The 10,639-nt window shown below is 33.2% G+C and overlaps 1 protein-coding gene across 1 annotated transcript; it reads left to right on the top strand.

Annotated features, from left to right (window-relative positions):
* Positions 1-1,699: 1,699 nt before the first annotated feature.
* Positions 1,700-7,367, top strand: LOC111403809. The gene is made up of 5 exons (XM_023032429.1): positions 1,700-2,024; positions 4,383-4,520; positions 4,600-4,772; positions 5,099-6,746; positions 7,125-7,367. Exons 1-5 carry the CDS (start codon positions 1,926-1,928, stop codon positions 7,182-7,184), a joined length of 2,118 nt encoding a protein of 705 aa, XP_022888197.1. The 5' UTR covers positions 1,700-1,925; the 3' UTR covers positions 7,185-7,367.
* Positions 7,368-10,639: the final 3,272 nt, after the last annotated feature.

Here is a 10,639-nt window from a genome sequence, read left to right as displayed (position 1 = left end):
AAGTGAACTAAAGTTCCTATGCTTTTTTGCTAGTGTGAAAATCAATCAAGTGAAATATAATTGGGAAAAAACAAAATTACGATCGATTAGATAGAAACAACTATGGAGCTTGTGTTTTCATTCCTTAGATAATGGCAATTTTTTTCCCGGTAACTTTGGAGCGGTGTTTCGTTTCCTTGATGCTCCTCCCAGAGAAGTTGACTCAAGATTTGCTCGATTAATGAGGAATTTGAGGGGGGTCGAGATGGGGATAGGCATGCCTCCCTCCTTCAGCAGCCCTGAAACTCTGAAGTTCGTTTACATACCTTGACCCCCTAGACAGATGACCCATTAGGAAATGGAGCTTGACCATGAAGTACTACTTAAGCACGGTTGAGCCCCCTCTCTATAGCCCCTCTATACTCGCTATTAGCCCATAACATAATATTTATACCTTTTCACCTATAGAGAAGGCGGAATGAATCTCTAGTGTGTGGGAATTTCCTCCAACTGGAATACTTACTTATCCACGGGGATTGCATGCCGATTTTGTCCGTGTTTGACAAAGCTTTTTGAGATTATAAGTTGGTGGTTAAAAGATGGATAAAAATTGTGAGTTTATAATATGTGCAGTTAAAAATAAAGTTTGAGTAACTTAAAATTTGAAGAGAAAAAGTTTTTACCGGACAAGAGCTTTAGGGATTTAATGATATAGAAAGATCAAATATATACATGTGCACTATATACATAAAGCCTAAAAGGTGTTATTGACTAAAACCTAAGACATTTGGTTGATGTGATGCCATGTTATGTAAATTTTAAGTTATTATAGAGTCATCACATTGAAATATTTGGATTTTCTCTGGTTATAATGAAAAGTTGTATATTAAACAATGATCTTGCAGACATCACTTCATGGAAGTTGCCCTGTCATCAAAGGGGAGAAATGGGTGGCTACAAAATGGATCGACAATCAAGAGCTCGAAAAGTAATATGTATATTACCATAAAAACAATTTTGTTCTCTTCTTCGGAAGATATTTATTGCATATTTTGCATGCAATTGTACCAATGGTCAAAATTTTAGATTATTACTTCTTTATATTTGTCCAACTGTATCAATCTTTCGTACTAAATCTACCATACTTAGTATTTTCAACGGACAATTGATGGTTTTTATGGTCAAGTTTATAATAGGGATTGTTAACAAATTTTCTTTGGGAATTATCTAAGATGCATGCAATTCATTGATCAAACCAATAACTTATAATTTTCGGTCAAACTCCATATTTTTTCCTCCATTTTGGAAATTAAAGTGATTTAATCTTAAAACAAAATAAGAAAAAGAAAAAAGAAAGAAAATGGTTTCAAGAGTGTCAAAACAAGAAAATCCTAAAAATCCATTTTATACAGAAAGAAAAATTAATGAATTATGCTATTTGTACATTATTTTCTTTACATCATGATTGACATCATCCATGTTGTCAAGAATTGATTGGATAAATAAATTGTTTTATTTTTAAACTGTCCAATAGTATAAATACGTGGCAAATTGTAAAATATGATAAACACCAAATATGATTTAAACTGAAAATACATAACAATGACGTGGCACTCAATTCAGACGGTTTCACGGGAATTTCGGTACACTTGAACCATCAGATATATTCTCCAGCATAGAGAATTACCGTTTTAAATAAAAGAATCGCCGTGTAACGGATAGTTTTTCCTCTTTCAAAAACAATACCTTAACTCCAAGAATTTCAATTCAAAAAAATTAAAGAAATGCTCAAACTCATTGATGCTTTTTCGAGTCCCCAAAATATAGATTCGAGTTATATTTTCTGGTATTCTTGTATTTTGGGCTGAAATTTGGTGGGTATTATTGATCGTGTCTCGAAAAGAAACCATCAAGATTTTTTTTTCCTGATCAATTAATATTGGGAAATGGATCTTGATTGCATTGAAAAGCAACGCAAGGAGGCTTCTATTGATATCAAGAACAGTCCAAAGGAGTCTGTGATGTCTGCTTCTAAGCTTCGAAAGGTACTCTTTATTTTTATTTTTATTTTTCCAAAGATTTTATTAATAGTTAATTGAATTTATTTATTTTTCAACATAGGAACTGTGATGTTGTATTAGGTTTTTCATTATAGCAATGGGTCATAAAATGATACGTGAATTAAGAGTTTTATACTTTTATTTCTTTTCCAAGATTTTCCGAAGTGTTGTTTCGTCTTGGCGAATTTGAATAACTCATCTAACAATGAAAAGAAAGTAGTGGAAAAAAAAATTCAATGTATCCGTCCGGCTCCTAATTTATTGGGAACAAGTCTTGTTTTGTTGTTGCTGGTTAGTCTTAGCGTGTTCCTTTATCGATTTGACTTTGGATCCCCTTCCCATTCAGATCAGAAAATTATTTTGATTAACAATATGCAAGAAATTCGAATGCTAAAATGCTAAAAAGAAAATATTACAGTTCTATTGGTATTTAGCAATTCATATGCATCTTGAAGGAGTAAATTTAACCAATGCCTACGGAACTTTAAACTTGTTATTACTTACTCACTCATCTTTCACGCGTTACTGAATACCCACTCATCTTTTCATATAGTTACCCAACCACCACTCGTCTCTTCAAATAATTGGACGATTTTTGCGACAACTTTTCGACAACTTCCAACCACCAAGACTGTCGGATTTTGATACCGTTGGAAGGCCCACGATGCTCTCTTCAATTACCATCCAAAATCTCCCCATAACTCCAAGGGATTCGACAGGAAAATTTTCGCATTTTTAGGATACTCACTTTGTAGGTTTATTTCGACCGAATCCTTTAGAGTTATGGGAAAATTTTGGGTGGTAATTGAAAATGACATTGTGAGCTTTCCAAGGGTATCAAAATCCGACGGTTTTGGCAGTCGAAAGTTGTCGAAAAATTGTCGCGAAAGTCTCCCAAAAAATCTGAAAATCTGCAAAAATCTGAAAATTTGGGCAGATTTTCAGATTTTTTGGACGACTTTTGCAGCAATTTTCCAATCGAATCCCTTGGAGTTATGGGGAGATTTTGGGTGGTAATTGAAGAGGACATCGTGAGCTTTCCAATGATATCAAAATTCGACGGTCTTGTTTGTCGAAAAATTGCCGCAAAAGTCACCCAATTATTTGAAAAAAGGAGTGGTGGATGGGTAACTATATGAAAAGATGAGTGAGTATTCAGTAACGTGGAAAAGATGAGTGAGTAGGTAGTAACAAGTTTAAAGTTCAATGAACATTGGTTAAATTTACTCTATCTTGAAGTGAAATTTGAAGGGATTGTTTTCTTGAGCAGTTGAACCCACATGATTATAAGGTCTTAGTGTTCCATCTTAAAAAATCAACCTTTTAAGAGGAGTGGCCCAAAACCTTATAAGTTGACTTATGTTTTTATCGATGTGGGATTATATCCCTTAACATGTCCACGCAAGATGGTGGTTCGTATGAGTAGATCAATTTTGAAATCCGTATACTCATTTTTGAGTTTTAATCGGATTGAATTGCTCGTTGGAACTTAATGAGTTTTGATACCATTATAAGGTCTTGGTGTTCCATATTAAAAGGTCAACCTTCTAACAGGAGCAATCCAAGACCTTATAAGTTTGTTTATGTTTTCATCTTTGTTCGATGTGGGATTATATCCCTTAACACATGATACATTAGTGCAAAATTGTTGCTTATGTCAGTAAGGTAGATTTTTATTAGAATAAACTGGCAATTTTGTCCATTAGACTGGATTTAAAAGTCTAAAGGATACACATTTATGAAGCTGCAGCATACTTAGATGTATATCGGTGTGATGATTTTTGCTTATGTTAGCCAAGACTCATCAATGAGTTATTTTTGACTTCTGAATATAATCTTAACTTCATTTACGTTGAAGTTCTTTGATTCCTTTTTAATTTAATATTAATTTGAATTGGTATATCTATAAATGAGTAGTTATGCAATTATATATTTGGACAGGAGGTGCATATTCAAGTGGAGACTTTACACTTGCTTTTAAGGATAAAATGTATTTGAACATGCAAAATTATATTTCTAAAATCAGATATTGGGCATATCTTCTTAGGAAATGAACTCATCAAGTTTATTTTGATGAAATTGTTTTAGTTTATTTTGAGCGGTTTCCTTGTCGTGCAGAGAGCTAGAGAGATCAAGTGAAATCGCCACAACGTTTGTTATAATTCTCCAAATACATTTTTCTGTTCGATAACTATTAAAAAACTTAAAGTAGAAATTTATCATCGTTTAAGGTTATAGAGTTATAAGAATATAGATTTCACGAAGTAAGTATTTAAAGGGGATTGATTTTGTATGCCAACTTCTTCTCATTCAGTGTTGTCTGATTGTGTCCATACGGTGCAGAACAAGGCAACTAAAGATGTTTTGAACAAATGCACATCACAAATTAGAAAGCCTTCACGGCGCAAAACTTCGCCCCTTAACTGGTTCCCGCGCAAAAAGGGGGACTCCTATTTGGCGAGGAAAATAAAATTGCTACAGGTATTACCATGTATGGTGATTTTTTATTGAAAGTAGTTAAAGTCTTTGGCCAATGGTTTCACACTTGTGCTTAACACAGGAAGTAGATGGAATGAATTTGACTCTTGATGAGACTCTAGGCGATTCAAATCCACATTACTCGAGAGTTCTAAGAGAAAAAATTGCAATAAGAGAGGCTGCAGAGAAGGCTGTACAAGCTCAAAAGGCTGCAATGGTGGAAGCATCTTGGTGTCGCATACTTCGTGCTGCCAGGTAAGCAACCTCTTTCATGATGAAGTTAAATTTATAAAAATGAACGTCCCCTCTCCAACTGCTTTAGCTTTTAAATGAGGTGATTTAAGGTCATGAATTTAAGTCTCACGTCTGCTTCTTATTAAAAATTAAACACTGGTCGGCCATTTGATGGAAAATGAATCTGGTTTGTATATGATGCAGTGTATCGAAGACAAAATTTAATTAAATAAATGTTTCCCTATCTAACGGCTTTAGCTTTTAGATGAAGTAGGCCAAGTGACTTAACATATCGACAGAGATATGTCTTCTTTTGTTTTACTGTAAATTTATTTTCCCTTTGACAGCATTGAAAGTAAGGAAGCAGAAGCTCAGCTGTCAAAAGCCGAAAAATGTGCAGCTGAAGCATTTGAAGCCGCGACAACTGTTGGGGTAATCATGAATGACATACCAGATTGTTCAAAGCGTTATGGGATAGAAACACCATCTTCTAAAGGAAGAGGATCTACCCCACATAATGTTACAGCAACTTTTGAAACTGCATTCGAGGTGGATAAAAAAGTAGCTGCTGCAGTTAAAGCAGCATTTGTTAGGCTAGCAAATTTCCCTTCGATCAACAAAGATGAATTTACTGAGTTACTGACCAAAATCAGTCAGAATCCCAATGTAGATGAATATTGTCTAGAGTTTGCAGAGTACATACCTGGATCAGAGCTGGAAGGAATATGCGAGGAGAAATGTGGTTCTGAACGGAGGAACTACAAGAAGAGACAAGTGGGCGACAAACTTAATAGAGCTAATCTTGTCGAGATGATGCTGGAAAGGCTTAGATTGTTGGAAGAAAAGGAACTTGCTTCTCTTGCCACTATAGTGGCAACTTGTGGGCTAAATGCTGCTTTAGCTGAAGCAGAAAACACCAAAAAAAGTACTTTTCAGGATATTCGGAAGTTGTCTGTTGATGCGCAAAGCAAAATGTCCTCCAACGGAAGGACCACGAGGAACTCTAATGCATATGGGAAGACAAAGAGCACTGAAGTTGAACTGCCTAGCCTAGACAAGTTCCTGGTGAAGCGCTTGACGAGACTCGAAAGAGAGGTATTGGAAGCCAAAATTGCCCGAAGAAATGAAGCAACCAAAGGAAGTAATCCAAAGCTAGATAAATCTGAAGACGAGAAGCTTTTTTCAGAAAATGAGAAAGACATTGACAAGGCAACTGTAAATGATGAACTAACCAAAATGAATGGCGAAAAATTGGAAAAGATGATTACGGTACCAGCTAACTGTGGAAAACAAGATTTTTCAGAAGTTCCTAGTCTAGATAAGGTTTTGGTGAAACATTTGTCAAGACTTGAAAGGGTGGTCCAGGAAGCAGGGAGCAGAAAAAATAGTGATGGAGGAGGTTTAATAGACAAAGAAAACATGGACATGAATAAAATTGGCGATAAAAATGTAGACCCAAATTTGTTGGTTGAAGAAACATTACCGAAGGCAGGATTATCATCATTTCAAGATGAAAACGATGGAAGAAAAAAGGCAGAAAATAATCTTGATAAGATTGTTGTCGAACCAGATCTTATGTTGCAAAGGACAAAAAAGGAAAGACCATCGTTGAGAAGTGACGTTGGAGTTTTGAGGCACCAAAGAGAATATGGAGGAAATAGTTCCACAAATTATGAAAGTTTAGATAATGTTTTAGTGAAGCATGTATCGAGGTTGGAAAGAGAGAAGACAAGATTTCATACAGAAGAAGATACTAGGATGAAATTGAAGAGAAAGGACACAAATAGAGAATCAGAGAGTTTGGATCAGGTTCTAGTTAAGCGCAAGTCCAGACTCGAAAGAGAGAAAATGACCGTTGCTGAGGTACAAGACGATCATATTAAACATCCAGTTTCTCGTCGAGAGGCTAGGGACAGAGAGTTGTGGGAAGCATGGGGAGGCTTGAGCTTGGGAAACTCAATACGGCCTCATGTCTCTAGGCTTGAAAGAGACAAGGCAAGTACTCCACTCTTGTTTTGTTCAATTCTATATGTCATAACGCATTCGTGTTTTTATTTAACCGAAGCTGAATTTCATTTGGCAAACTCGAATACAGCCTAGTGCCTCAAGACTTAAACGAGGCAGGGCAAGTTTCTCTCATTTTGCTAGATTCTACAGGTCATAATGCATTATTGTTTTGGTTTTTGCTTTGCTATTGTCAAACTTCACTTAAATTTCATTCAGGAAACTTGATACAACCTCATGTCTCTACACTAAAACGGGACAAAAGAAGTCATTTCATTTTCACTGTGTCATAATAATTCATTATTTATGTTCTTGATTTACTTACGTTACCTTTTCTTTTTGCTGTGATGTTTAAATTCTTACTTTTAGGCTGCATGGATTAAAGCTGAAGAAGAGGAAAGGAGGAGGGCATTAGTGGAACAAGTTTGAGGTTCGGAACCATTTTGTTATGTTTTGAAGAACAAATCAGTCACTGAGAGTTGTGACAGTTCTTTAACCATTGTTGTTAATATGGTTATTCACAACAGTCTAACATTGCTATTGTTCGGCTAAAGATTTTCGATTTTATTTCTCAATCACATTTTCAATGAAGCTGTCAGTAATTTTCCATTCTTCTTTACTTTTATGGCTCAGTGTGGACAAGAGATCCAGTTACTGTTTGCTTGCCCTAAATATCACTTCATTGAATTGTTGACAGCTTAAGTGACTGACTTTAAGTTCTTGCTTCATAACACGTCCGTTAAACTCAAAAAAGTTACTTTTTCTACAAATATGAAAAGACATACTTTTGAGTTACTTTTAATCTTAGCCAAACAAGTTTACTGAACTAGTACCATTTTGATTAATTATTAAGTCTAAAGCTATGATTTAACATAGTTTCAAGGCCAGCGGGCATTTTGTATCTAACAACTAACCCATAAAATGGTTAAAAAGGATTAATGTGGACAACTTCTAATTTAGAAGTGTCAAATTGAAGCCAGGCTTTATTGCTTCTTCATCTAATAATGGACCAAACAAAATGACTAAAAATGATTCACATAGTCGATTCTAAATTTTAAAAGCTTCAAATTGGCCGAACTGGGTTGGCCTTGTTAAGGTCTTTGATTAAGGCACAATAACAAGGCTTGATTTTTCCTTTTTGTCACATTGTCTAGTCTTTACATGATTAAGAAACAAATTTGAGTATGTCTAAAAAATTCATGGATGCTAATTTAAAAATTGTTGCAACAAGAGTGGAGAGCTGGGTGTTGTTTGGATTTGGGTGCTAATCGTCAGTAGTGCTGATTATGAGTACTTTATATTGCAATCTATGAGAACATTTTATATGTATATTGAGATGTGAAATTGATCGGGATAAATCTTATACGGTATATAATCAATTAATAAGGGATTAAACTACTCTTATTATGTGATTCCATCTTTCTATTTTTGAGCTTGTTTGATGATCATTATTGTAGAAAAAAAAGTTTTGAATTGTTATTTTTAAGAGAATGCGTAACTAAAAAGTAGGGAAATGTTTTTTTTATACGTGTAGAATATTTTTATAATTGAAATGTGTGGTAAAAAAATGATTATAAGCAAGTCATAAAATAAATTAATGGTTGTCAAACGGCGCTTAATTATCTCAATTTGGCCTAATTAATAGATTCGTAAAATTTAAGGAAAAGACAATTTTGCCCTTTTCTCAAATAAATAAATAAAATAAAAATAAAGTAGAGAGAGTATCGTCATCGTCTAGTTTTCAACAATAAGCTTACCCTCATCCCCACCCCAAGCCCCCTCGCTGCCGTCAGACCGCCACCACCTTCTACATGTGGATCTGGTAATAGAGTTTATAGTGTCTTCATAATTAAAGAAATTTCTATGTTACATTTTGTTAAATGGGTATGGTTCCATAGGAAGCCATTAGTTTGCTGCTTATGCTCTTCCTAATCTTTATTTTACAACCCATTTTTCTTAATTTCTTTATCTTTCTATTCATGATAATCCTTCTTGAGGAATTTGTTAATTTATTTATTTTTTCTATTTTTGATTACTTTTCTTGGGGAAATCTATGCAATTAAAGAGGCACTCAAGAGTATTTCAAGTTTACAGTATTGTCTTCACTATGTTCATTCGTTACTATAATGATCTTCTCTATTGCATTTTATAAATTGACATTCAGGCGACAAGTACGTTGAAAGACTAGGATATCTTATTTAAAGTGCGATATTTGTCACTTATTTGAAGCACGCTAATAAAATATTTAGGCAGAAACAACGTGAGGACTATATGTACTCATTAAAACAAAATTGAGGATGAAAATGGGATTAAAAAAATTAAGTTGTGAATATTGTGGGCTAATTATATTACCACTACAAATTTTATTAAGTGCACCACAATTTTTAATAATTTTCTTATTCACTTAATTAGCATTGAATAAAATTAAATAATTAGGAGTTTAATATACTTTTTAATAAATAAATAAAATTATTGTTCCACCACAAACATAATTTAAATTTCTTCTTTCTTTTTCTTCAACATCCGACTTGTACATACCTTTTTCGTCGATGGGGATTTTTTCTTTTTTCCACAACAATAAGATAATTTTCTTTTTCTTACTATAAACATTGGAAATTTCGACAATTCAAAGAGAATTTCATCTTTTATGTTCCAATCTGTCACTAGCTACAGTAGAATTTCTTATGTTCAAATCGCTGACATAGAACTAATTTCATGCTTTTCTTTTTTTAACTCTTTTCCATTTAACTTTGTAGAATGCTTTCTTTTGTGCTCCATTAATTTTTCTATTAAATTTGATGAGGATGAGAAGAAAAAATGTCATGGGTGTGGTTTCTATTATGGTGAACGTATTAACTTTCAACTCATAAAACAAAACCGACAATCACCCAAGGCGAAGGTCTTCCTGGCGTTAGCCCCCACCAAGGCCGCCCATGCCTTTCTCAGTTGAGGAGTAATATTAAGATAATGAGTATAACATAATTTTGTAGGTTTTTTTTTCTTTTCATTTTTCATTTTATTAGATTAGGAGTATAACTTTATATTTATTGTTTATTAAAAATATATTTTAAATATAATGTGATTATACTATGATATAGTAGCCTGTTTGCCAACTATTATTGTAGGAAAAAAAGAGTTTTGAATAGTGATCTTCAAAAAAATGTGCGGTCAAAAGTAGGAATTTTTTTTTTATATACTTGTGGAATATTTTATTACGTAAATATATGATTGAAAGTGATCATATATCAAACTATAAAATAAATTAATCGATGTTAAACAAGCACTAAGTAAATTTCGTGAATTACTTCTAGGGTACTTATATTCACACCATAATTTTTATTTTTGTACCACATTTTAATTGTATTTAAAGTTTTTAATCTTTGCTCATTATAACCACTTATATCCATGACATTTTTATCCTTAAATTTTTTATTAATTAACATATTTTATATTTGATAATAGTTTTATGTTCCAAAGTTCATTGAAATGGCATAAAACAAGTTATTCTTCCTCCATATTTTTAAAAATAAATAAATAAAAAGTGCAAAAAAAATTTTTTTCCTTATTTCAAAATATAAAAACAAAATATTTTTATATAGAGCATCATCAAGGATGAGATGGACTGATTAATGGAAGATTGAAAATAAGAATTCGATGAAAAAAGTTAAAGAAATAATTGCTACAATGAGCAAAAATTGAAAAATTTCACTGCAATTAAAAAGTTGTATAATAAATAAAAATTGTAGTTTCAATAGAACCTATTCGCATCTGGGTCTCTAACTATATGTAAGTCCAAATATACCCCTAACAAAATAAAAAATTCCAAGTAAAAAAATCTAGGGTTTTGACGTGGCTCATATAAATACTCTCGTTTCACAATTTGT

The sequence above is a fragment of the Olea europaea genome, chromosome 11 (assembly GCF_002742605.1).
Source record: "Olea europaea var. sylvestris chromosome 11, O_europaea_v1, whole genome shotgun sequence".
In the NCBI taxonomy this organism is placed as follows: Eukaryota; Viridiplantae; Streptophyta; class Magnoliopsida; order Lamiales; family Oleaceae; genus Olea; species Olea europaea.
This window is presented reverse-complemented; position numbering and strand designations above follow the sequence as displayed.

Coding starts and splice junctions, on each gene's coding strand:
- LOC111403809 (XM_023032429.1), top strand. CDS start 1,926: ATGGATCTTGATTGCATTGAAAAGCAACGCAAGGAGGCTTCTATTGAT. Junction 4,773..5,098: donor CGCATACTTCGTGCTGCCAG/GTAAGCAACCTC, acceptor TCCCTTTGACAG/CATTGAAAGTAAGGAAGCAG. Junction 6,747..7,124: donor CTAGGCTTGAAAGAGACAAG/GCAAGTACTCCA, acceptor TCTTACTTTTAG/GCTGCATGGATTAAAGCTGA.